Here is a 26766-nt window from a genome sequence, read left to right as displayed (position 1 = left end):
TGACTGCCCTGTGTGGAACAGGCATCGTCCCATGGGGACAAACCAGAGGATTTTCATGTCCAAGAGAGCATTTCTGACTTTTATCATCCAGTATCCACTAAAACAATGTCCAGGCACCTGGAGAGAATCAGGCTGAAGAGTACAAGTGAGAAACAAGTTCTAAAAACAGTTTATTAAGAGCAGATTTTTTTTTTTAATATTACGGTAAAATCGCATTATTCAAGAATAAGTTACTTGTACAGTACATACAGAAACAATATATAGAAAAAAATTACTATACAAGAAGAACTTTTCTGTGCAGGTGAAAAGTAGAACTTTCAAATTAATACATTCCAACAAAATTGTTGGCATTAATCGTCCTGCTAAAGGCTGAGTTAGGGAATACACAGACGCCTCCCTGCCTCCAGGAGCTGCTGGGGAATGTTGGGGCTGTTTGGATCAAGGCTAAAAGTTTGGAATTGCTGGATTACACCGGGGTTTGGTGGTCCAGATGAGGAATGAGAAGCTTTGGCCTCTCCCTGGATCTTTTCCTAGAAGTTTTACCCCAAAATAGCTTCAATCCGAAGGGATGGGTGGGGAATGGTGGTGTCGGTACCTGCTGGTGCTGTTGCACGGGGCTGGGATGTGGGAGGGAGGGAAGGAGGGAGACATCAACTAATGCTTCATGCCAGGAGCTCCTTCAGAACCTGACAGCCCTGGGGACACAAAGGCCACCAAGCAGGAGCTGCTGCCAGCAAACAGCGAGGGCAAGAGGAGGGGAAGGGATTCTGGCCGGACCCAAGTCTTGGATTGTGCCCTAAACCAGGTCCCTGCTGTCACAGAGCAAAGGCACTGCCTGGTTTTCATCTTTATTGCTAAAAACTGTCCTGAGGAGCTGGATGAAATGGGGCTCTGCTGGGGGAGGCCATCAGGCAGGACCTCCAGCCCAGCTCCAGGAGCTGCTCCTGTGGCTCCTGGCTTTGTTAGGTGGGATCCAAACTCGTGTTCCCCGTGCCCATCTCCAGGGCCAAGGCACAGACTGGTGGCCACGCCTGATTTTATTTCTGGGGAGGCTGCACCTCCACAGAGCCACCCAGGGGCTCTCCCCTTGGTTTCCCCTCCTCCCAAAATTCCCATAAATGCCTCTAAAAGCCCACAGGGGCTGGGGAACTAAACCCGCCCAGCCCTGGGCTCTTTGCTCAAGTCACACGAATATAAAAATCCTGCAAAATGCTTCTATTCCATAGGGTGGAATGGCTTAATGCTCTTTGCCCACTGCTAAATGCAGAGGAGGGAGTACCTTAGGGCTGGAGTAACGTGCTGGCAGGAGCAGAGTCAGGCTCTGACCTGTGTCACAAGCCAGATGTTTTCTAGGAGAAATGGGATTTCAAACTCAGTCCCCCCAGGAACTTGGGAAATAGCCCAAAAATCCCCTCAGGTCCTGCTGCAGTGGATCTGAAATGAGGAGCTGGTGGAGCTGGGAGGGCTGGACAGCCCTGGCTGCCTGTGGGTGAGTTTGGGGATGGAATTAACTATTAAATAATCAGAGGGACTCTCCCACTGCTCACTGGTGGGGAGGAACAGGAGTTCTCCCCCACTGGAGTTTGTTTGCATGGGGGAAGTGGCTGACGGGGAGATAATGAACCCAACGTGTATTTTACTAATCAAGCACAGCAATTTCCATTTAAACTGCGGAGAACCCCCTTGTAATTAAACTGCAGGTTAAAAATACCACATGCACACGCATGTTTCAGTTCTGGCACTGGAACAATAAAGTCCTGGCGTGCCAAAACAACCCACCCCAGCAGCATCTGATTTATCTGGCAAGGATTTCTCTGGATTCATCTGGCAAGGGATGTGAATAGCGCTGACTTTTCCCAGCCCATCCTTTCTTTGCAGATGGAAGGAGACTCGGGTGATTCCACCTCGCCTTTTTGGGGGAAAACCCCTTTGAATGCAGCTCCCTGGAGCTCTGTGGGATAAAAAGCAGGAATCTTAGCAAGATTTAGCACATCCCTGTGTTTTCCAAGGCTTTGGGAAGCAGGCAGCAGGCAAGGAAAGGAAATAACTTGTGCTGTGTCGTCCCCCCTTTCCCTTCCCCATCCCTATAAATGCAAGAGCACGGGGAGTTATTTATGAGCCTCGGAGGAGCTGCCTTGCCTGGCACAAGGCAGCCCCGGGGATGTGCTCCTGCCTCTGGCTGCAGCCTTTGTGCTGCTCCAGGGAGGAGAATGGGATGCGGATACAGCTGAGGAGCCCAGCGAGGACAGGGCTGGCTTTGTTTCTCCATCAGCCTCTCCAAGGCTGCCAGTGCTGCAGGACCAGTGCAATTTTGCTCTTAATGCTCCAGTTTCAGGCACGAGTGTAGAGAAAGCAGGGGGGAAAAAAAAAGCCTTTGCCTGCTCTAAATGCACAAAGCCCAGGAGAGAGCAAGAGCAAGCAATGGGAGGCACAGAAGGAAAACCTAAATGGTTTCTCCAGTTGATGGTTCCCGTTTGTCCCAGCCTCATACTTCGATTTTTAAACCTAGATTTGCTCTCATGGCTGCTTCCTGGGCTGTTTGGCCCCAGATATTTTGGCCTTGCCTTTCAGCTCCTGACCTTGTTTCCTTGGACCGTGGGCTCACCCAGAACCTGCTTCACACCAAAGCCTGTCCTAGAGGCTCGATTTTTGTGGAATTCCCTAACTCAGCCCAACGAGGCTTTGTTTTCAAATTAATTCCTAAATATTAATGCTCCTGAGGGCTCCCACCGGTATTGCAATTTCAAGGGAAATAGAAATTAAAAACAGCTTTCTTTAAGGCAATCTCAAGGCAAGTTTTACATCCAAAATCCCAGGGAAGGCTGAGCTGGGAAATCTGGAAGTTGAATGCTGTGAACATCCCCTCCTGTGTGGCGCAACGGCTCCAGCCCTTCCTCTTTCCTAAAATAACGGCAGCTTCTCACAAAAGCTTCCTCTCTCATGGCTGCCCCAGGCAGGTGAAGCAGCCCCAGGGGCTCAAGAACAGCAGCAGACTTTGGGGACAGTTGGGGATGCTGAGACCCAGGGATTTGGACAAGTTTTCCCTCCAGGTGAGGAGGTGCCCCCAGGGACCCCCATTACCTGCAAGAGGCTGTTGTGGAGCTTTAAATGCCACCAAGCTCCTGGTGACAGGGTGTTTTTTGGGGGAAAAAAAGGCAAGCAAGAGTATGGGGGAGTTCTTTAGGGGGAATGCTGACTTTAGATTTGTGCCTAAAATCACTGGGATAAAACGGTTCCATCGCCAGGATAGAACAGTTCCATCACCAGGATAAAAACGCCTCCATCACCAGGATGAAAACCCATTCAGCACAGGGATAAAAAGCCTCCATCACAGGGATAGAACTCATCCATCACCAGGATAAACCCCTCCCTCACCAGCAGGAGTGGTTTGTGTCAGTCTCTGTGTTAGTTCTTGGCTGGTGCCATGGCTAAGGATGGAGCAATTAGTGTTCAGTCTCAATCAGCCGGGACAGCAGGATGAGAATCCCTCTGGCTGGCGCAGGGAGTGACCACAGTTGTGCTGGGTTAAAGAGGAAAAGCAAGAAAAAGCCAGTTTTTGCCTTAGCTAAAAACAAAAAAAGCCCAAACCCTGCTCATCACCCTTGGTGGGAACTCAGCTCGGGTCGGGTTTTGCTGGTGGGTTCAGCAGCCAGGGTGGGAGGACGAGGCCTGGAGCAGCAACTTGACAATGAATTTATAATCCTTTTTTTCTTGTTATCCTGGGTTTTTTTTAACTTTCTCCAATTCCGTGGGTGTGCCACAAGCCCCTGGTTCCTCAGCTGGGCGCTGTCGTGTCAGGGACAGGCGGGACACTGAGCCCCGGCACAGGCACAATCGGCGTTGTGTAAACAGTAATGAGAAAGCTTTGATAAGAACAACAAAAACAACAATAAGAGGCCCTTTAACAGGCCAACGAGAGGGAGCACACCCGTACAGGAGTGAAAAATTACCCCCTTTCCTTGCAAAAAATACAATAATAATCCCTAACCAGAAGGAAGAAACAGGTACATTCTTTCTCTCGATGGATCCCCCAGAAAGTCTCCAGGATTTCTCCACCCGAAAGTGCATCCCAGTGCCGGCGTGGTGCTGGTCAGAGTGGTGTGTACTGGTTGTCGATGGCACGGACGTGGCCCCGGCCAGGTGCCTCCACCTCATAGTCCGAGTCACGGGGCCGGGGCGTGGTGGCCGTGGTGGCCGTGGTGGCCCTGGCCGGACGCAGGCTCTGTGCCAGCTCAGCTGGTGGTGGCACCAGGTGGAAGATCTGCTCGGCTGGGGGACCCCCGGGGGGTTCATCAGGGCCATGTGGGCAGGAGGAGCCAGTGGGGATGAGGTTGAACTCGGGGCTCCAGCTGGGAAAGGGCAGAGGGAGCGGGACCGTGGTGCTGGAGCCGGGAGCTGCAGGCAGAAGGAGGAGATGCTGGTCAGGGGGACGCTCCTGTCACTCCATCTCTGGGGGTGCTGGGTGCATCCCATGACCCCTCCACAGCCCATGGCTGGGAGCAGCTTCTCCTTTCTCAAAAGAGGAAGTTGGGAACTTGGGAGTCACCTTTTGCACCACTGCTTCCTCTTCCCCACTCCAGGAGCAACCAAAGGGCCCAGCTCTGCCCAGCCCCGGGGCATCCACACCCACCCTCCATCCCACGGGAACATTTCCCTTCCCTTCCCTTCCCTTCCCTTCCCTTCCCTTCCCTTCCCTTCCCTTCCCTTCCCTTCCCTTCCCTTCCCTTCCCTTCCCTTCCCTTCCCTTCCCTTCCCTTCCCTTCCCTTCCCTTCCCTTCCCTTCCCTTCCCTTCCCTTCCCTTCCCTTCCCTTCCCGCACACCTTGTGCCTGGGGCAGGACCACCACGTAGCTGGAGAGCCGCACATCGCAGGCGGTGCCGCATTCCAGCGGGATGGGGTAGCGGTGGAAGTGGTGCAGCATCTCCACGATGGAGGAGAAGCGCAGGTGCTGGACACGGCACTGGCCCCGCTCCGTCAGCGCCAGCCGCAGGTGCTGCGGGGAGGAGCAGGGACCAGTTACCCTCCCTCCACCTCCCTCCTGGAGGACACGGGGGGGGTATTTGGGATGGGGGACACGCTGTGCTGCATCCCCAGCCTGTGGCTCCCTCGAGAGAAGGGCGCCAGCCCACTGCCAGCATCAGGACAGAGACCAGGAGAGCATCTCCTGGGGTGGGATGAGTGGGACAGGGGCTGCCCTACAGCAGGGGGCTCCTGTGAGATTCCCCTCCCCATCCCAGCCCTGTCCCGCCCGTACCTTGGCTCTGCCCTGGAAGTTGAAGGTGAGCACGTACTCCCCGCGCCGCGTCTCGCTCTGCCGCACCAGGAACACGCCGTGGCCCTCCAGCCCCCCCAGCTGCACCAGCTGAGCCGCCTTCACACGGGAGATGGGCCCGTGGAACCAGGGGCAGGAGGAGAGGAACTGCTCCATCTTCGGCCCCGCCGCCTCCCCCGGGCCCCCCGGCGTCGCCCCTGCCAGGCAGAGGGATGAGTGTCCCCGGGAAATGGGACCCCTGCCCATTGCCCCCATCCCCTCCCCTCTCTGTCCCCTTCTCGTGCCACTTGGGGAAGGCCAATAAGCCCAGCCATGGCAGGATGTGGTGACCCCCCAGTGAGGGATACTCTGTCCCCAGGGTCCCCTGGATGTCCCCAGCTCACCTTGGCTGAGAGGGTCGGTGCTGGTGGTGCTGCTGGCAGCTGTAGGGTCGGGGTGTCGGCACGTCAGGAGATCGGGGTCACCCGTGTCAGACCTGCTGGGGATGGGAGAAGCCAGGCTGAGTGCTGGTAGTGGGGACACAGAGCCACTGTCCCCATCCCCAGGCTCAGGGACATCCAGCAGCACTTACCCCCTGTGCACACACTCCCGGATCTCGGCCGTCCAGCAGCTGAGCTGCTGCTCATCCCCTGCCTCAAACAGGATGTCGGTGGCGTTGGTGACCTGGGGGACATCAGAGAGGGACGTGGGGTCTTCAGAGAGAGAGAGAGAGAGAGAGATGTGCATCCCCCACCCACCCACCCGTGCTTGGGACCCCGGCAGGGACAGCACACCCCCCACCCTGCACTCCACATCCCCCTGTGCATCCTCTCCCCGGATGGGAAGAGGAACTGAAATTTGGCATGGGAGATCTTGGGAGCCACGTGTGGCCCAGAGGGTGGGAAAGGCCTCGGGGGTGGCTGCAGACCCTTTGAGCAGGTCCTACCTTGAGGACGAAGGTGTGGAGGTTATCGGGCATCTCGAGGCGTGTGCACCTCCGCACCTCCTGCACGGCGGAGCAGGCAATGAGCAGCTTCGGCTTGGAGCCCTGCGATGGAGAACACAGAGCCTGAGCTGAGCCCCAACTCCCCCACACCCCAAAACACTGCCCCACACCCCAAAACACTGCCCCACACCCCACTGCTCTACCAGATCCAGGCACACACTCGAGGCACAGCAACCAGCAAGGAAATACCCAGCTCTGCAGGGAAATACCCCACCAGCAAGGAAATACCCTGTGTGGTGAGGAAATACCCCTTTGTGGCAAGGAAATACACCCTACAGCACTGCCTAGTCACCTCAGGGGGCTGAGTGACATCCAGACCCATCTCAGGGGTCCCAAGGACCCTGCAGTGGAGGGATGGGTGGAGGATAAGAGGGGAGAAGGGGTTCCCAGCATGGCAGCACGTTCCAGAGATGTGGCACTGATGGGGAAATTGGGATGCAGGGGGGGAACATCCTGCTCGTGGGTGTGAGGGTCAGTGGACAGCCCAGAGCTCCCTGGCGGGTTTGGCACTGACACAGGCACGTGACAAAATGCTGAGCAAACACTTCCACAAAGGCTAAAATATCCCTGTGGCAGCTTTCGGTTCCTCTGCTGTCCCACTGACTGCCGGGAGGCTGCAGCGAGTGGCACAGGATCCAGGGTGCCAGGGGGACAAAAATTTCCTGAGCATGGGTGCTGGGTGATGGAGCCAAAGCTCTGTGCTCAGCCTTACAGCCAGAGCCATCCCATCCGTGCCAGCAAAGCCCAGGCAGTGCCACCATGTGCCAGGCACACTCATCCCCCTGTGCCAGGCTTGCTGCACAGCATTTTGGCTGGCTGTGATTCACACAGTGGCTTTATCATCCCATGGGGTGCTGGTTCTCATGGCCCTCTTTGCTCCACAGCCACTGTCCCTATACAGGGACAGTGGCTCTACACTCTGGACTGTGTCACTTCACCCCACAACAGCATTTGCCAACCAAACTGCCCAAATTCTGCTCCGGGCTTGTGATACTCAGAGCAAACCCACCCTCACCATGTCCCCAACCACCCGTATGACACTCAGAGTGTCCCCACCGGACACTTCCTCGCTCACCCAACCGCACCATCTTTAGCTGTGCTTTATTTGTTGTTTTGTTTTGTTTTTTTTTTCCATGCCCCCTCCTCCCTCCCTCCCTCTCTCGGCCGAGCACTCAGTGTTCTCTGGGGCCGGAAGCGCAGCTCGAGAGGGATCAGCCCTTATCAGCACCGAGCTGCACCGAAAAGAAAGTTCGTAGAAGTCGCTCGTGTACGGCGTCATGCACAGGGCTGGTGACACCGCGGTGGCTCCGGCACCCCCGGGCCCGCTGGTGACAGTGATTGCAGCTGTGCTGTGCTGCGCTGTGCTGCAATCACTGTCACCGAGCTGCTGTGAGGCGCCGCGTTAGCGCCGGGGCTTTGTCCAGAAGGAATTCGATTTTTCTGCCACCTTTGGAATGTAACCGTGCCCCTGTGCAAAATCCTGCCTGGAGAAGGTGAAAGGATTGCTCATCTTGGCCACTTTCCCACGCAGGGGTTGTGACGTCCAGCATGACCCTGAGCGGGTTTTATCAACATCCCAACCACAGCGTTGGGGTCAGCTTCTTAGGAAACGGGGAAATTCCAGGAAAAGGGAGTTCGGAGAAGCCCCCCGTGTCTCTCGGCGTGGAGAGCGCAGCTGGAGCGTGAAGGGAGAAGGAAATGATGCAGCACAGAGATACAGTGCCCGAAAAACCAGGCTGGGTTCGGAGAAGTGCCTACCGCAGGCACCGTGCCCCCGCTGCCGGGGCGCCGCACCTGACCGCAAGATGCCCTGCTCGATGTGGCCAGTACCAGGAAAGGGAGTTCTCAGTAAGCAAAAGTGCACACTCAACACACCAAGGGTTCACCCACGGGCTCCTTCTGGGCTAGAGGTGCCCCAGCAGCACGGCAGGGATGGGTAATGCCTGCTGCTGCCTTGCACAGTGAGCTCAGGATGGGATGGAATATTTAGGATGGTACGGATGTTGCTCCAGCTCAGCCCCAACCCCACCAGCAACAGCTTCCACATGCAGATTCACCCCACTGCTCCCAAACAGATCCTGTGCAAATGGGGGAAAGCCCAGCATGAGGTTGAGCACCCCCCAAAATCCCCTGGGTTGTGACACCCCATGAAGCTGCACTCCCAAGCCCCCAGAAGAAAGCTGCCACTCTGCCATTGCTGTGGCATTCCCAGTCCTGGCACACAAAACTGGGCATCCTGGTCTGTGCCTTGGGTCATTCTCCAGCTCTCAGGGCAGTGAGATCTGGCCCAGTTCCCCCAAACTCCCTCTCCCTGTGGCTGAGCCCTGTCCCCATCCTATGGAGATGACAGTTCCATAGGATGGGGACAGAGGAGACACACCAGCTTTCAGCACCTACAGGAATACACCAGTAATTTTGGTTTTTGCAAGGAATTTTTCCACAGTTTAAAAGTACAGAACTTCAGCCATGCCAGGGGACGTGGGGCAGACTGGAAGACAGAGGAAAATTCCCCCAAGAACAGAATAGCCTCCTGCTCCCTGCCCTGAGCATCCCATCAGAGCCCAACCAGTGAGGACACCCCACTGCACCCCCTCTGCGTGTGCCCACATCCCCCGTCCCAGACACCCCCACAGGGTGCCACAGGAAGCACTGGCACAGCACAGGAACAACCAGCACGGCACAGGCAGTGCCACCAGGGCAGGGCAGTCGGGAGCAAATGAGGTTTGCCAGATTTGGGAAGGAGCCCGATGCCAGCTCAGCGCTGTGGCTGTGCCAGGAGCGTGAGCCAAGGTCAGGCCAAGGTCACGGCTGTGGAGTGGAGCACCTGCATTTCCTCCTGGCAAACCCCGGCAGCAGCTCTGCCGTGGCACTGGCACAGCGAGCTCCTCAGTCCCTGTGCATGTGGCACTGGCTCCTTCAGGGGTGGCATTCCTCCAGCAGCTCTCCCAGCACACCTTCCCTTGCCCACGCTGGGGAAATCACTGCCTCGGCTCAGCAGGTCCTTTACAAATCTCCAACAAGGATATTTGGGATTCATGGCCTTTTTCACAGCAAAGCTCCTCATAGCTCGCCCACCTGTGCCAGGAACGCTCTCCCCACGATGCTGTGAGCTGCTGCCATAAGGAGCACGTCCTGTCTGGATGCTCCAGGGACACTGAGGGTGTTGGGGGGACTTTTTCTACTCAGGTGAGGTGGATAGCAGCTCTCCAAGAATAAGAGGGTTGGTACAGCAATGATGGCAGTGGCATGATGATGACAGCAGTGGCATGATGATGACGATGGCAGTAGTGCAGTGATGAGGGTGGCGGTCTGGCAATGGTGGCACAGCGATGACAACAGCATGGCAATGACATCGGTGTCATGGTGACAGTGGCAGTGGCACAGTGATGATAACAATGGCACGATGATGACGGTGGCATGATGATGATGGCACTGGCACGGTGATGATGATGATGATGATGATAGTGGCTGGGCCATCAGGCCAAGTTTGCAGAGCAAATCCTTCGAGAGCAGCAGGAGCTGCCCCCGGCCCCTCCACGCTCTGGGGGTTTCCCCATGCCAGCTCTCACTCCCACTTTGAGTCACCCACGGGAGGTGGGGAAGTGCTGAGCCCTTGTGCAAGGTCCCCAACGGATACGAGCGAGATTTGTCACTTCTTGTAAATCACGGAGCTCTGTCCTTACGCAAGGGACAAACCACAGCCAGAGCTGCTCTGCCAGGCCTGGCTGTGCTGGATGGACACAAAACCATATCCTGTGCCTGCAGCCCTGGGGGAAGTCGTGAGGTTTTCCAGGAGCATGGACATACAGAGCTCTTTTCCAGGGAATGTCGGGTGAACGTGGTGGGAAACATCCCCTGGTGCCAAGGCAGGGCAGGGGGAGGGAGCAGAGCCCTGCAGGGCTGCGAGGGCTCCAAGGGTGCTGCTGGAGAGTGCAAAGTCTGCTGGAGCAGCCATCATCCTCAGGGGTTTGCACCACAGGTAATCCCAACCTTCACCCTTGGGGATTTTGTGTGGCAGGAAATCACGGTGGTTTCCCTTGGGAGTTTCACCATAGTTAAACCCAAAGTTCATCCTTGAGGACTTTTGCACCATAGATAATCCCAAAACGTGTCCTCAGGATTTGCACCACAGCTAATCCTGGTGTTCATCCTCAGGGATCTGCACCACAACCACTCCAGTTATTCATCCTCAGGGATCTGCACCATGGCTAATTCTGGTATTCATCCTCAGGGATCTGCAGTGTGACTAATCCCTCTGTCCTCCAGCAGCTAATCCCAGTGCTTGGGAGAGTTGACAGCACAGTTAATCCCAATGCTCTTCCATAGCTCATCCAAAGGGGAGAGGTCCACCCTGGACAGCCCCTGCCAATGCTGGTTTTTGGGACAGGAACTGGAATCCCACTGATTTGGGTCAGCCGTGCCTGCTGCAGGGACCCTTAGCTCAGCTCAGCTCCCCCCTGGCCACAGGGTGACACATTCCCAAAACATTCCTGCCTCTCTGCAGGTGGACACTGCTCATTTGGAAACCTCCTGACAGCAGCAAGCACCATCCTGGGCTGTGCTCTGGGCTTGGGGAACTGAAACCTGGAGGTTCCCTGACTGTCAAACAGAAATACAGGAGGTGATTCCCGCTGCTGTGCGAGCTCAACATCCCCTACCCCAGAAAAACCCTCCCTGCCCACCCCAAAACCCCGCCAGCATCCTCAGCCCGACACCCGAGGCACAAAGGAGTTTCCAGGACACGCTGTCTCCGAGCATCCCGCGGCAGGGGACAGAGCTGTCCCCGAGGGGACCGTGCCCAGCGGTGACAAGAGGCACCTTTGTGCCGGCCTGAAGCGCTGGCTCGGGGGCGGCCGGGCCACAAAGATCCCTCTGTTCCCGTTCCGGGCGGCTGCCGAGCGCCGGCGAACGGCGATGGGAGAAAACACAGCCCCGACCCCACCGCCCCCTGAGCCCCGATTTCCGATTAAATTAATCCGGGATGCTGCTAAACGGCACCCCAAGAACCGCGGGGTGAGTCCGTGGGGTGGGATTTGGGGGATCCAGGCAGGAATCCCCACCCATCCCTGGCCCTGCTGGTTCCTCTGTTCATTGATAAATCTCCCTGCTCTGAATAAGCCGACATTCCCGAACTCCCCAAATCACCGCAAAGCCCCCAAAATCCTGCAAAGCCCCCCCAAATCCTGCAAACCAGCAAGCCTGGTGGCTCACAGCAGGGCTGAGGGTGATGGGGGGCTAGAAACAGGATCTGTAAACAGTCGGCATTCGCCAGCCCCTTGATTTTTTTTTAAAATTTATTTTATGCCAAATTGGGTTCCAGCGTGGGCTGCTTTAATAATTTCCCGGAATAAATAATGAGCATGGAAAGTAAACAAGGTGACTGCGTGCAAGTAGGAGCTGCTGCAGCCAGGACTGAGTCACCCCAAACCTCAGCCCCAGAGGGATGGAGAGGGTCCAGCACAGACTCTGCAGCTCCCCACAGTCCCTGGAATGCCCTGGGATTTTCTATCATCTAGCATCACTCAGGGAAGGATGGAAAAGGTTCAAAAGTCCACGTGGGAGCATTCAATCCCACTGGATGGGTATTTTCATTCCTGCCCCTTGCCCAGGGCTGGAGGAAGTGAGTTTGCCCAAAGTGCTCGTTTTTAACACAATCCCAAAATTCCACTGAACATCACAGTGCCCACCACGGACACTGGAGTTGAGAGCAGCTGCCTGGTGGGAAGGAGCAGGGTCTACCCCAGCTGAGCCCCCACCACGGCTGGGATGAATCCTTGAATCCTTCCAGACTCTGCGCTGCCTGCACAGGCTCTCATAAATATTTACCTTTGAAAGAAGCAGCTCTCAGCCTTGAAACAACCACATCCTGGGCCGTGAAAAGAGAGAGGAAAAAAAAAAAAAAAAGAAGAAGAAAAAAGGGGGAAAAAAAAAGAGACACAGCCACCCAAAAAAAACCCTCTAGGCATATCACATCAACTATGGGCACCAAGCACCCAGCAGCACCCACAGCTTTTCTCACTCTAGCTGTGGGAAGCTTTGGGGGAGAAGTGATGCATTCCCTGAGCACTTTCCCAGTCCTTTTTCCTGTGGTTTGCTCAATATCTCCATTTTTTTGTCCACTTCTCATCTGGCACGTGGTGCTTTCCACCCTGAGCAGCTCTGCAGCATCCCTGGGAGTGACACTCTGATAAGCAGGGTGGGCAGAGCAGGAGGACAACATCCCCAGGAAAGGAGGATTTTAAAGGATGGGGTTAAAAGAATGGAATCTTTCCGAGCCCAAAACCCCAGAGTTCAATGGAGCAGAGGTTGGGGTCCATCCTGCACCCTTCCCCTCACACCCAGGCCCCGGCAAGCCCCATCCCAGCAACAGTTTCCAAAATAAGAAACTCCGCTCTTCAGCAATTAACGCCGGGGCTGTGGTTACGCTGCTAAAAGTGTTTTTTCCGTGCATGACCAAGGATGGAAAAAGTTGTGGTTAATAAATGACAAATAACCTTTGTCTCTTCGCCCTCCCTCCCAACCCTCCCCCCCCCCCCCCCCCCGATACCCAAAAACAGAGCCGGGGGGGAGGGGGAAGAGAGCAAAAGTCACCACCAAAATCTCGCAAAACCCTGAGGCCGCCCAGTCCCCGGTGCCTTCGAAGAACAGAGAGCACAGCGGGAGGGACGCGCCCGCCCTGCCCCGGGAGAGGCTGCCCGAGGGTTTTGGGGCAGCTCCGAGTGCCTTCAGGGGAGGTTTTGCCTCTCCTAAGATTTGCAGGACACCCAAGCCCCTCTGGCTTGTCATCACAGCAGTTTTCCCAGCTCCTGGCTGTGTGGTCCAGAGGGATGCGATCCTTGAGGACGCTGGGAGCAGGATCACAGAATCGCAGAATAACATGGGTTGGAAGGGACCTTCAAAGGCCACCCAGTCCAACCCCTCTGCAATAAGCAGGGACACCAACCAGATCAGGATGCAGCCCCTGGAAATGCCAAAAAAGGGATGCAGTCCCCGGGAATGCCAGGAGAGGGATGCTGGGAGCAGGATGTTTGGAGAGGGATCATAGAAGCACAGAACAGTTTGGGTTGGAAAGGATCTTGAAAAGCCAACGAGTCCAACCCCCTGCAATGAGCAGGGACATCTTCAGCTGCATCGGGACAGGATGCAGCCCCTGGAGATGCCAAGAGAGTGATGCAGTCCCTGGGAATGCCAGGAGAAGAATGCCATGAGTGGGATGCAGCCCCTGGAGACGCCAGGAAAAGGATACCAAGAGAGGGATGAAGTCCCCAGGAATGCCAGGAAAAGGATGCCAGGAGTGGGATGTGATCCCTGGGGATCCAGACTGACACAAACATGTGCTTTCCTGGACCAGGGATGGGATGATGGGACACTGAGGTGCTTCCCATCACTGGCAAAACTCCTCTCACGGTGTTCCAGGGAGGAAAACTCCCCCTCCACCACTGCCCTTCCTTGGCTGAGTCACTCATGCCAAGAGCAGCTCCAGGAGGAGCAGGGATAGGGAACAGGGACCAAAACACTGGGATGTGCCCCATCCCATGCCTGACCAGCTGCCACTCACAGCCCTAAGCACCAAAAATCGGGGACAGGAACCTGCTGGCTCAGAAGGTAGCAGTTCTCAGAAACCAAATTCAGGTGAAAGGGGTAAAAAAAGAAAAAAAAATTAAAAAAAAAAAAAGAGGAAAAAAAAAAAAAGAGAGAAAAAAGGAAGTCAAAGCAGCCTCACACTGAGCAGAGATAAAAATACTGCTCCTCCTGTGGCTACAGCAAAGATGTTTGAGCTGTGGCAGAGGCTCCAAGGGCTTTCTCCGGAAGGAGTCTTCCCGGCTAGTCCCGGCGTGCCATCAATTTAGGGGATGCACTGGATTTCATTAAAACACTATAAAGAAAGCAGCACAAATGCAAATCCCATTTCCCTTCCCCTTCCTGTAAAAACATCTGGTCAACAGAAATGGCTCGGGACATTTCCGCTGCGAATCACGGTTTTCACGGAGTTTGGGATTTGGCCATGTGAGAGGTATTTGGGGCTGGGGCTCAGCTGAGGAACGAGGCAGCCCCAAAGCTGACAAATTTGGGCTTGCCAGCTTTGGTTTAAATTGATGAAGGTGGAGAGACCTCAGAGGTACCCAATCCTAAAGGTTATATGGGATTAAATGGTGTGAGGATTAAATGGAGAGGAGAAAGCCTTTAATGCCTCTAAGGAAATCAGGGAAGACTGGGAAGCATCACGCTCATAACAGACATCAGAGAATCCACCTGGGCTGCAATTCCGTGCCCAGGTTTTCCTGTGGCACAGATATAAGTACAGCCATATATACAAGCACTACAGGTATCCCAATATCTCTCCATTCCAGCTCCTCTTCCACACCTCACTCTGCCCTCCTCACACCCCAGCACCCTCTGGAATGTCCCCAGGGTGGGACTGATCCCCAATCCTGTGCCCTGCAGCCAGAAGAGCTCCAGATCCCATCATCCTCAAATCCCTCCTTTGCAACATCATTTTCCCAGTGTTCCAGGGAGGAGGGAGAGATGCCAAAACCAAGCCAGCTGTGGCTGTGAGCAGGGGAAGGGGAGCTGCTCCCTCTCCCAAAATCCTCATCTCCTCTGGCACACCCTGGGGCAGGGGATGCCCACTCCAGGCAGTGCTGTAGGTTTTGCTGGGTTCTCCAGCACAGCTCCCTGACCCCTTCACCCAGCACAGCCACCCAAGCAGTAAATGGGATCAGGGCTCTTCAAAGCCCCCACTCCCTTTGATGCTGGGCACGTTATGGGATTAAGCTCAGAGGCCTCATTGGAGCACCAGGAGAAAGGGAGAAAAATTAGATAAAAGCTGCCAAAAGCAGCAGGACCCCCCCCTCCTTTCTCCACACACCTGCCTTCTCCAAGGTCATTCCAAGGGGATGGATATTTGGGGGCTTGGCTTGATGCTGTAAAGCCCTGAGGCTGAGATGAAATTTCAATTGCATCCTATTATTTACAGGGTGGAAAGGGGGAAGAGAGGAAGGGGGAAGGAAGAGGAGGAAGGGGGGAAGGAAGAGGAGGAAGAGTGCTTGCAGACAGACCCTGGGGGTGACCAACCTCAGAGTGCAGAGATCGGTTTGGGTTGAAAAATTCAAAGAACTGGTTTTACAGTTGCTTATTTAAAACCACCAATTTTCTATGGCGATCAGCAGCATCCTCAAATCAGAAACAGACCCACGAGATGGGGAAAAGGCAGTGGCAAATCCTTGGGAGCATCTGGGGCAGGAGGATGGAGGGGAGGGGGCTCCTCACAGCCATTCCCAGGGGGTTGTTGAGTGGTATTTAGTTATTTTAAAGGAAAATAACATCCCAACAATCTGTTCTGTTCTCACTGCTCTGTGGTTTGCCCCCGTGCTGGGTTTGGGGGAGTGGGAGCCACCAGCACCGCGGGGGATTTTCCACCGCCCCCGGAATTCAACCGCAGTTACTGGGAAAGGATCTGGATTGATTGTGCTGTAAAGGAGACAGGAGCTGGCCCCAGCCCAGAGAATTGGAAAGGAAGGAGCCGCCCTGAGAATATTTGCACAGGAAGCAATTTAATCCAGAGACTTGCAAAATCCAGCAAGGAACATCCCCCACTTCCGCAGGCCTGGCTGAGAATCCCCCTGCTCGGGGCTCCAGGGACTGTGGGGTCTCCGGCCTCGTGGTGATGTGGAGCACCAGGAAATCTCCATCCCATGGAGACTGCAAGGAATAAAGCTCAGAGCACTGGAGGAACTTGGTCAGGGTCTTGTTTGAAGTGTCTCCCGCCCCTGGGTCAAAGCTGGGCAGGGAATGTGGGGAGAGGAAGAATGTGCTGGGCTTGCTTCCCAAGGGGGAGGGAAACAAATAAAAGAAAAGGGAGGAAAGGAAAAAAAAAAAGGGGGGGTGGGGAATAGGGAGAAAAAAGATAGGGGCAGTGAAAAAAAGGGGGGAATTGAAAAAAGAAAAGGGGAAGTGAAAAAATAAAAAGGAGGAAGAAAAAAAGAAAAAGAGGGAAGAAAAAAGAAAAAGGGGGAAGAAAAAAGAAAAAATTATTTTTAAAAAGGGATTAAAAAGAAAAAGGGGGAAAGGGAAAAAAGGGGGAGAAAAGGTGTGAGGGAGGGAAAAAACCAGTGCTATCCAGCTGCTGGAGCACACTCCAAGTGCCCCAGAGCGCCTCTGACCTCCCTGTGCCCTGGGATGGGGACACACACTCCCACGGGGACAAACAACTGCAACCCTTGACATGACAGAGCAAAACCAGCTTTTACTTTCAGATGTTACAATTTTGATGTTGTTTCTTTTTTCAAATATTTAATATTGGAGCCGTTTGACGGAAATAGCAGGAATTCAGCCAGCTGCTCCCTGACCCTGCTGCCCTGCAGGCAGGGACAAGGCTCCAGCTCTACCGGAGGTTTCCTCCTTCCAGAGCACAAGTTTGTCATCAAAGTTAAACCAGAACAAAACCCATCATGCCTGTGCAAGTCAAGTCCTGCCATGTGGAGGAACCATCTTTTTACAGATTAAACACCCAGCTCCCCCCACATCACTCCCCACTCCCTCACATCCTGCATCGTCTCTGCTCCAGCCATGTCCCAGCACCACAGGAGCTCCCTGCAGCAGCCAAGAGCTGAACTTCCAGTCACAGAACTCCTTACAAAAACTAAAACTATGGGTCCCACAGGGAGCAGAGAAAGGCACAGAGCCGAATTCCTGTTTTCCTTTTCCTCTCCCATCTTGCCTAGACGAGCAGATGCTCAGGTTGCTAAAGCCACAGCACAGGGGACAGGGTGAATTTGGGGTTCATCAGGCTGGGTTGCCCCTCACCTTGGTGGAATGGGTCTGTGAGGCTGGGTTGAGTGGGATGGAGACCATCAGCCTCTATCCTCAGTTCAGAAGACAGGTGCTCTGTTTCCAGCTGGAGCCCCAGCAGGGAGAAATGCAATGACAGACTGACCGACTGCAGCAATTAGCAAACCTCGGTCTCAGCATCTCTCACTCCCCAAACACGACCCTGCAGGGGTGGCTTTGTCTCTTTCTCAAGGCTATTAAACAAACAAGGCCCAGCCTCACGTGGCTGCAGCAGAGGGAGAACAGCGGCAGAGCAAACCCATCCGGGCCCCACGTGGTGCTGGATACACCATGGCCCTGCTCCTCCCTGTGGGGTGCTCTGAACATCCAGGCATCATCCCCAGCCGAGGGAACCTCACAGCACCCCTGGCTGGAACAGGTAAAAGCCAGCAGGTCCTTACCTTGGGCGGGTCGAAGAGCTCCAGCACAAATTCCTCGGCGTCGGGCGGCCCCGCTCTCCGCAGCACCAGGCGGCAGCGCTGCCAGCGCGTCCCGCTGTCCAGGGAATTCTCATCCAGCAGCCCGTACTTGAGGAGCCCCTCCCTGCGCACCTCCGGGGGCTGCTCCCGCGACAGCCCCCACGGCAGGATGCGTTTTCCCAGTCCCGGCTTCAGAGCCGCCTCCGCCGCTGTGTCCCCATCGCCATCCCCGGGGAGCGCATCCGAGGAGCGCCGTCGGAAGAGGCTGCGCCAGCTCCTGCGCAGCTGGCTGAGCGAGAAGGGTCTCCGCGCCGGCCCCGCCAGCTCCTCCGAGCTCCAGGACTTGCGCAGCCCAGAGGGAGTAGCCTCGGGGGCTCGGACGGGCTGCTCGGGGCGGGCACTGGGCTCCGCCTCGGCTTTGGTGGCCACCGTGCCCAGGGAAGCGTCGGTGTGCCGCCGGTGCGTGTCCCGGTAATCCCGCGCCGGGCCGGCGGGCAGGATGCGGAGCTGGCTCATGGCGATGCCCTCCTTCACCTCGTGGCAGAAGTACTGCTGGAAGAGGTCGGTGAACTGCACCGAGAAGTTCTCTGCGGCCAGGAGGTCATGGTGCGGGTGCTCGGTGGCGAAGCGCAGGTAGTGCCGCGCCAGCTCCTTGGCGGTGCTGATGGCGTGCAGCTCGCAGAACTCATGCCAGCCCCGGGGATGCGCTGGCGTGCCGGCCGGCAGCGAGTGCCCATTCATTGCCGAGGCTCCAGCGAGGCGGCCGCGCTGCAAGACAGAGCACACGGGTGGTGAGGGCAGCCCCAGGGTCCCCGTGTGTCCCCCGCCCCGGCAACCCCTGGCTGGCGTGGCCGTACCCCGCTCTGTATCCACAGGGAATGCTGTGCTCAATGAGCACAAAGCGGCCTCATTCCCATGGACGCACTGGAAATGTCCAGGGGACAATCCCTTCCCAGTGAGCAGCATGGCCATGTGACCAATACTGCGGCCACCAGTGGCCACCAGCAGTGGCCACGTGGGACCCTGAGCTCCTAATCACGCCGCAGCGCCCATCCCCACCTGGCAGGGCCGTGCCTCAGTTTCCCCACCTGCGCGGTGGGGAGCGGGCAGGTCCCGGCCAGGGGCGTCTGCGCGGCTTCCTGCCAGCACAGCTGCCTGCAGCTGCCCGCCGCCCGCGGGGACGCCTGGCCCGGCCACATCCGCTCGGCTCCTGCCAAGGCTCCGCAGCTCCGATGGGTTTCCCTCCAGGGACCGATTTCAACGAAGCTGATAAAACTGGAATGGGGGTGGGAGGGGAGGAAACAACATGAAAAGCTGCAGAAATCCAGGGATGGAGATGCTTCGCTGCCAGATCCTCCCGGCCTCAGCGGCCTGGGGAGAGGCGGCTATGCCGCCGGCACTGCCCGGGGTGAGCTCTGCTGCCTGCGGGACCGGGATGCTGCCGGGCTCTGGCAAACCACACCGTATCTCTGCCCCCGGCAGATTTTTCTGCCAGGCCAATCTGGCGGCACCGTGGCTGGCGTGCAGCCGGCCCGGCGTGCCCGGCTGAGCCGGCAGTGGCGCTCCCCAGGGCCTGCCCCGCTGCTCACCAGCGAACCTCGTGTTCTCCGGGGCACTTATCGGGGCCGCGCACTCCGCTCAGGAAGGAAACATCGGCCAACCCACCCGGATCCTGCCGCGCCGGCACGGGCACCGCCGCCTCCCCGAAACTCCAGCAGCAGCACCCCGGCCGCTGGGAGGGGAGGAAAAGCAGATTGCATTTGTCAAGAGGAGGAAAAATTTTAAAAAACCCCCAAAACAACAAAAATCCTGAGGGGCCAGGAGGAAGCGAGCGGGTGATGAGGAACGTGCGGGCACAAGGGATCGTGTTTGCAGCCGGGGCGGCGATAACGCCGGGGAGCGGGGCTCTATCTCTGCCCACCCGCTGCCCTGCCGAGCACGTCCCGCGAAGGTTGCAGGCGAGGGGAGATTTTATCAGCCCCCCGCCAGCCTCGCCGGGCCCGGCTTCTCAGAAGAGCCACCCAAAGCTCGGGGCCGTGCGGCGTGCCGGCAGTGCAGGGCATGCGCCCGCCGCAGCCCGGCCGAATCCCCCGGCAGGGCCCCGTCTATCAGCGCCGCCAGCCTGCCCGTGACTCAGCATCCTCCGCCGCGCTCCCGCTTCCTCCCGGCACCCGGGAATCGCCTCCGCACCGCCCACGCCGCCGGCACGCTCCGCGGGATGCTCCCGCAAAATGCGGAGGGAAGCGAGGCACCCGTGCGAACGGCTCCTCAGGCAGGTGGGAGATTCCCAGGGCAGGGAATTCACCTTTCAAGATTTCAGGCTCGCTTCGCGCCAGCTTCGGGAGAGGTTTGTGGCGCCGGAAAAGCCGGGCTTCGTCTGTGCCACGCGGTGGGAAGCAGCCGAAGGCCGTCTCCAGTAGCAACGTGCTTTTCCAACCCGACGATGGGAAATACTCCCCAGCGCTTCCTCCTCCCTGCACTGGCACCGTGCCGACCTCACTGCTGCTGCCTGGCAAACTTCCCACATGGAAAGAGCTATCCTGGATGAATCCATGCTGGAGTTACCACAGCAGTATCCCGCTCCTCCTGCTCAGCCTCAGGTTTCAGCAGCAACATCCACAGGGATGCGAGTTCCTGCTGCCGGGTGAGCGTCTCCCTGCTCCAGCCCATTGTGCTTCACGAAGCTGGAATCCAGCAGCCTGTGGCTTTAAGGCAGAATTTGCATTTTATTCCTCATATGTTCCCGTGAGGAGCTCGTGGCCATCCTGCAGGTCGCATGAAGTACTTTTGATAGCTTTAATTTGCTCTGAATGGAGAATCCAGCCCATCCTTGGACACACCATGGACTAGTTGGGATGGGGGGCTTCCACCCCTGCAGGCTGCTGGAAGAGCTGTACATCACCAAGCCCACCCCACCTCGGGGCTCTTTGTGGGTGCTGAGGTTGTTTTGGGGTGCTGGGATTGTTTTGGGGTGCTGAGCCAGGAACTCGAGGAAGAGCGGGACGGGATGGACCGGCCGTGGTGGCTTTGATGTGGGCTGGGACAGCGAGTTGGGGCTTGTGCAGGATCCAGCCCTGCAGCCCAGCCACCCCCAGGAGCTTCCCTTAAACTCTTGCCCAACCTGAACGTTGCTGCAGTGGCGGTGCCAGCACTGACCAGGATGCGAATCCGTGTCTGGATTCCGGCAATGGATTATTTGTCCCAGTAAATGTATTTGTTGTTTAATTGCAGACAGAGGAGCTGGCAGCACCAAGCAGTGCCAGGGCAGTGCTGGGAGCCAGCGCCACAATCCTGCCACCCGCTCCCGGAGGATGAGCATTCAGAGCCAGCTGGCGTCGCCACGGAGGAGCTGCCAGATCCAACTCGCCACCTTCCCACCACAGAACAGCCATGCAGGGGCTGTGGCCACACGGGAAAGTCACCCTCCAGCACCCAGCACCACAAATCCAGCCTCGAGGGGAAGTGTGAGGGAGCAGAGCCCACGTGGCCGTGCCTGGTGCCCTGTGCCCAGCCCTGCTCACACGCTGTGCATGTGCAGCACCAGCACCCGAAAATGAAACCGGCCCCACTCGCCGCCAGTTCCAAGCCAGGAAAATGCACGCCAGTGACGCGAATAGGAAACGTGATTGATGCTCCGGCTTTCCCAGAAATAACAGTTCCCAACCGGAGGAGAAGCGTCCGGAGGCATTTGCAGCTCCCTTTATAAGCACACGACTATTCAAAACTCATCCCAAGGACTATTTTCAGGAGAGGGTGAAGCGAGGGGCTGGGAGACGCCCTGGCCGGTCCCGCAGCTCCCCGCTTCCTGAGTGGCAGAAATACAAAGTTCCCACAATCCCAAGAGCGGGAACATTGTTCCTTCCCAGGATGTCCTCCATGAAAAGAGCTATTCTGAGCCGGCTGCAGCCTTTCTTGGCATGGCCCCGCAGCCGCTCTGAGGCAGCTATAAAAGGCCAGGTTACAATGAACGGCACTTTTCAATGGAACAGCATCTGGCACTGCGGGTTTGGGGGGGATGCAGGTCCCTGGGGGGGGCTCAGGGGGATGCAGATCCCCGGGGGATCCAGCCAGCCACAGGTGATGCAGAGCATCCCCCCAGGATGGGGATGGTGCAGCCTCTCTCTGCATCCCGATCCCTCGGAGATGACAGGAGCTGGAAGAACATCTGGATGCACCCCTGGATTGATGGGGACAAGCACGGTGCTGCAGCCATTTGGGGCTGGACATGGAGATGCTGCCACTTGGGAAGGCAGGAGGAGTTGGTGCAGGGGGAGAGGTGGGGAAAGGGTCCGGCTGCAGCCTCGGGATGTGGGATACACCCACATATTTACAGCATCGTTATAAAACAGTGCCAGCAGAACCCACAGCAGAAACTGCCCAGCACTGTCCTCCTCTTCCCTCTGGAGCAGCTCCCTGTGATGGTGAGGATTCTTTGGGTCTCACAGAGGGTGATGGCACAGCACCATGGCTCCCTGTGATCCTCTAGCTGTTTCCACACAAGCTGGAGAATCCCACAGGGTCTCAGAAGATTCCCTCTCTTTTGGATGAAGTAAACCAGCAAGCTAAAAAGCAAGAAAGGAGCAGGACAGAGAGATCTCCCAATCCACACGTGCATACAGGCTGTAGGAAATCAGTTTAAAAGCCAATGTGGGAAGGCAGATTTTGCTCTCCTTCTCCCCCTTTCTCACAGGACATACTCCTCTCATTTCACCTCCCCGCACTACAAAACTTTTTATATTAAAGACCCAAACTGGCCTTAATTTACAGCTCTGTGTGGGCTGAGCAGCACCACAGACCTCTGGGGATGTGGGTGATGTTCCAGCACTTCAAATCCGAGGGAAGTTCACCTGTTCGGCTTTCCCTGACCACTGCAACAGGACAGAAAGGATGGAGAAAACCCAAACTCATCTCAGGTCAAATCCAAGCTCCACGCTGGCTCAGCCCACAGCACAAACAGCAGTGGCCAGCCCAGCTCCCCAAAAACCCTCAGCCTGCCTCCATACCGTGGCGTCTGGCACCTTGCAGCCTGGTTTACACCATCACACTCTCCTACACCCACTGCCTGCGGGGAAAAGCCCGACAGCAGGGTGGCCTCTTTCGACAGGGCTTGTTTTGTTGCATGAAATGAATCGCTGCGGTGTAGGCGTGGGAGAAACTCCCGGGGGAGCAGCTGCCCGGGGGTCCCTGGGGACAGCAGGGAGCAGCTCAGCTCCCAGCCAGCCTGGCTCTCCAGGCTCTTCACAGCAGCCCCCCAGGGATTGCTGGATTTGGCCCCTTTTTTCCTTGCCAAGCCGCGGCAGCGCCGCCAGCACCACAAACCCCACCAGCGATGAGCGTTTGCACTTTCACTTTGTGTCACCCACTGGGATTTGTCCCGACACTTTCATGGTGTCCATCAGCCCCATGGGCGTGTGGGTGGGGAGGATTTGCTCTGGTGGAGGATGGAAGATCCCTCAAAAGCCACTGGCACTCGCACCCCAAGCTCTCCAACATAACACAGGGTGCTGGCAGACCCGCAGCCCTGTGGGCTCTGGTGAAATCAAACCAGATCTTACCGGAGGCACTAAGTACATAAAAGTAAAAGAGAAAATAGAAGAAGCTTTAGGGAGGGAAGAATGCACGGGGATTAGTCTCTCCTGCCCCAATAACAAGTTAAAAAGAAATCCAAAGCATTGTTCTATTCCCAAACAAGTCAAAGTGAAACCTGCCACTAATTCCATAGGCCTTTCAACCCCCCAATCCCGTTTCCTGCCAGCAAATCCAAGTGCAGAGAGGACGTGCAGGAGCTGGCAGCACCAGGTCCCTGCACAGGCCACCTCTTCCTCTGGCTGCAGCCCCAGAAAGTCCCTAGGCCACCAGCCCACAACTTCAGCACATCTTGAATCAATTTACAACGATATCGAAATCGCAGCTCAACAACTCATCCCGGTTTCCTTGACAGTAAATCCCAGCCCGGGCTGCAATGGCCGTGTCACTGCCATGAGCCAGCGGGGTCCAGGCTCTCTTGTGAGTGACCCTGATGGCATTTGGCACAGGCAGGACTGTGCATGCTGGCAGGGCATGGCAAGGCCGTGGGGATGCTGACCGCTGGTGCATCAGCCTCGTGCTCCGAGCTTCTGCCAAGTCACAGAGCCAACAAAGTCTGCAGGGAACAGAGAGTCAGAGGAGCTGCTTGGCGGGCTCCAGGTGGCACCTCTGCTTGGCACTCGCAGTGGGCATAGGGGCAGAGGCAAGGCATGGCCCCCTTGGCAGTGCAGGACCCCATAACATGGGGCAGGAGGGCATCACCCCACGGGACCTGAACCCTCCCAGAGGGGTCACCCCCATGGCGGGGGCTGCAGGGGTCCGAGGAGAGGCAGAGGTGGTTCTCTGCCTGGGATCTCCAAAATACGGATGCTGGGAAATGGGGGACGTCGAGGCACCCCAGAAGAAGAGGTGCTAGAAGGATGGAGGTCCCCAGGACGGGAGCACCCACACAGGAACAGAGCCTCTGGAACAGGGAGTGCCCACGGGGAAAACCGGAGCTAAGAAAAACTACGGGTCCCCAAAAGTGAGCAGTCTCTGGAAAGAGGCAGCCCAAGGAAAGGGCAGGGATAAGGCACAGAAAGGGGGTCTGGGGGAAGGGGCTGGCAGAGGAAGGGGCTCACAACTCCAGAACGGGGCCACCGGAGTTTCCCGGGTGAGAGAATCCAGCCGGGGGCTCTCGGGGGAGCTCCGGGAGCTGCACAAGAGCAGCGGCCGCCTCGCTGCTTCCTCCCGCCGCTACTTTCGCTTTGCAGCGGTCTCTTCCCGGGGCCGCCCGTCCCGGTCCAGCCCAGCCCAGCCCGTCCCGGTCCAGCCCAGCCCAGCCCAGCCCAACCCGTCCCGGTACCGCCGCGTACTCGCGGTTACCTGCAGGAGAAGGCGTCCGGCTGCCGCTCGCCCATGATGGAGCGGCGCAGCGCCCGGGACGGGGCGGGCGGGACGGGGCGCACGGCTCAGCACGGCTCGGCTCGGCTCGGCTGGGCTCAGGCAGGAAACCGGGGCAGGCGGCTCCGCATTTCCGCCGGGCGGAGGCGCGGGGCGCGGACCCCGGCCCCGGACGGGTTATGTAAAGCGGAGCGGCGCGGCCGGGGGCGGAGGCTGCGCGGGGGCGGAGCGGAGAGGCCGCCCCGTCCGTCCGTCCGTCCGCTCGTGTGACTGACCCTGTGTGTGTATATGTGTGTGTCTGTGTGTGCGTGTCTGTCCGTCCGTCCGTCCGTCCACCCGGCCCCACCGGCGGCTCCGCGGGTGCGCCCGGCTCCGCGCAGCTCCGCGCTGCCCCTCCCCGCTCCTGCCTTTATCTTATCGCATCCGCGCCCGCGGAGCCCAGCGGCACAAACAGCCCGGCCGCCGCGGTCCCGGGGTGGATTTATTTTTAATTTTTACCTGTATGTATTTAGTTTTTTTTACTTTTAGAATGTTTTCTTCGTGGATTTGGGGGCGTCCGCCCCAGCCCCCTCCCGGGAATCGGGAGGGAGCCTGAGCGTGGGGCTCTTGGAGGCTCGGGAGGAAAACACCCCCCTTTCCTGTTCCTGCTTGGCCACGTCTTCCCCCAGCTCCGTGGGCTGGGACCCAAGGGACCTCTGCGGTGGCAGCAGTGGGCCAGATGCCGTCTCAAACATCATTTCTCGTAATTTTCCAAATTATCCTGTGGTGAAAAGCACCGCAGGCTGCTGCCCACGTCCAGCCAGAGCAGATCGAGACACAGGGCCCACAGTTGTCCCACACCGTGGGCGAGGGCTTCAGCCGTGACAGAGCGGTCACAGTGTCCCTTGGTCCCAAGCAGGACTGGGGACTGGTGTGGGTGGACACGGGTCAGGCTCAGCCATCCTGGTGCCATCCTGGAGCCACCTCTTCCCAGGGGAGCAGGGGCCCCACGGCAGAGCACAGCCACCCACTCTGCCATGGGAAATGGAGGGAAAATAAACTTCCACTGCACCTTTTTCCACTGAAGGGCTGGACTGTGGTCTGTACCGTCACGTCTGGCCCATTGACATCCCCCACTCGTGTTATTGGGTGTGCCAAGAACTCCTACGAAGCCTAGTCTAGAATGGCAGCAGTGCCAGGGACAGAGGGGCAGATCTCCACGCAGGGGTTACTCACACTGGGCAGGCAAAAGTCACGGCAGAGCAGCCGTGGTGGTGCCCACCCAGCACACCAAGCCAAGGAAGCCCAGGGATGTGGCAGCTGGGATTTTACAGACACCGCACAATGGATTTGTGGCTGTTGGGAAGGTGGAAGCTGCAGGAATTTGCCCTTGGAGAGTGGGCTGAGACACACTGAGCTGCTTGTGAACAACTGTGTGTCACCTCCCGTGGGGTCCATCCTCAGTCATGCTTTAAATAAACCCCAAGTTGTTCACCCCATCCATTCCCAATCCATTTTTCAGCGAAGGAAAGACTGAAATGCAAACTCCCTGCCGGTACTGTGCCACTCCTGGACCGGTTTGGACACAGCCTTGCTGCCCTCCCCCAGCCTCAGCAACCCCCCCCGGATCAGATTTGAGCCTTAAGTCCACAGCTCCTTCGGGCATTGCCCGGGATCCAGGTGACTGCGACCAATCAGCCCTTCCCAAACCCCACAAGGAAGTGGCTGGGAGCAGCTGACATGATAAAATCTTACCTTGAAATCTGCTTTTTAATTCCTCCTGCCGTTGCTTTATGCATAATTGCACCTTCTGGCTCTTTTCCTGAGAACGGAGGAGCGGCCGGCGGATCCGGGTGCCTGCCTCTCTTCCCGCGGGCGGCTGTCCCAGCTCCTGGCGATCGCACTTTTCTTTATCAACTTCATCTATCTCAGAAGTGCCCTCTCAGCGTCCTCAGCCCCAGTGGCCTGAGATTTCTCTTTTGTTTTGCTTCCTGTATGGATTTTCTCAGTCCCCAACTGCTAATTCACTACCCTCGACTTCTGCTTTTTTTTTTTTTTTTTTTTTTTTTTTTTTTTTTTTTTTTTTTTGTATGTGGAGCTGCGCAGATGCTCTTACACACACTCACACAGGCGCTGCTGCTTCCCTTCCGCTCTGCGCTGCCCTCAGCTTTTAACCATTGCTGCTTTCTTCTCCTGTATAAAACTCTTTGCTGGCTTCCAGCCGTCCTTCCCACTTCCCTCCTTAATTGCTCTGCTATGGCCCATTCTGTTTTCAGGATGGGTGGGGTGGTTTGGAAATGGCCCATTTACGTTTCTCAAGGTGGGATGTAATGGGTTTCAGGTGATTTCTACCATCTCACACTGAGGTAATG

General features: G+C 57.0%; 1 protein-coding gene across 6 annotated transcripts; it reads right to left on the bottom strand.

The window, feature by feature from the left end:
- Positions 1-153: 153 nt before the first annotated feature.
- On the bottom strand, positions 154-26463 carry SH2B3 (SH2B adaptor protein 3). 6 transcript variants are annotated; one of them, XM_014874904.2, is made up of 9 exons: positions 26150-26463; positions 24398-25426; positions 17489-18274; positions 6198-6299; positions 5844-5935; positions 5656-5750; positions 5255-5469; positions 4822-4993; positions 154-4395 (listed from the first exon to the last, which is right to left on the bottom strand). In XM_014874904.2, exons 3-9 carry the CDS (start codon positions 18245-18247, stop codon positions 4091-4093), a joined length of 1740 nt encoding a protein of 579 aa, XP_014730390.1. In that variant the 5' UTR covers positions 18248-18274; positions 24398-25426; positions 26150-26463; the 3' UTR covers positions 154-4090. The 6 variants fall into 6 exon arrangements, with proteins under 6 accessions (XP_014730390.1, XP_088032311.1, XP_088032313.1 ...); XM_088176185.1 differs by lacking the exon at positions 24398-25426; XM_088176187.1 differs by lacking the exon at positions 26150-26463 and having other exon boundaries at positions 5656-5747; positions 24398-24583.
- Between the last annotated feature and the right edge of the window lie 303 nt (positions 26464-26766).

The sequence above is a fragment of the Sturnus vulgaris genome, chromosome 19, assembly GCF_052056855.1.
Source record: "Sturnus vulgaris isolate bStuVul1 chromosome 19, bStuVul1.hap1, whole genome shotgun sequence".
NCBI classification, from domain to species: domain Eukaryota; kingdom Metazoa; phylum Chordata; class Aves; order Passeriformes; family Sturnidae; genus Sturnus; species Sturnus vulgaris.
Note: the sequence above shows the minus strand (reverse complement) of the source record. Positions and strands in the feature narration are given on the sequence as shown.

Bases quoted from the DNA above. Each gene is read 5' to 3' on its own strand.
- SH2B3 (XM_014874904.2), bottom strand. From the start codon at position 18,247: ATGAATGGGCACTCGCTGCCGGCCGGCACGCCAGCGCATCCCCGGGGC. The intron at 6,300-17,488 runs GTAAGGACCTGC...TCTCCATCGCAG, and splicing joins AGCTCTTCGACCCGCCCAAG to GGCTCCAAGCCGAAGCTGCT. The intron at 5,470-5,655 runs GTGAGCTGGGGA...TCTGCCTGGCAG, and splicing joins CACCGACCCTCTCAGCCAAG to GGGCGACGCCGGGGGGCCCG.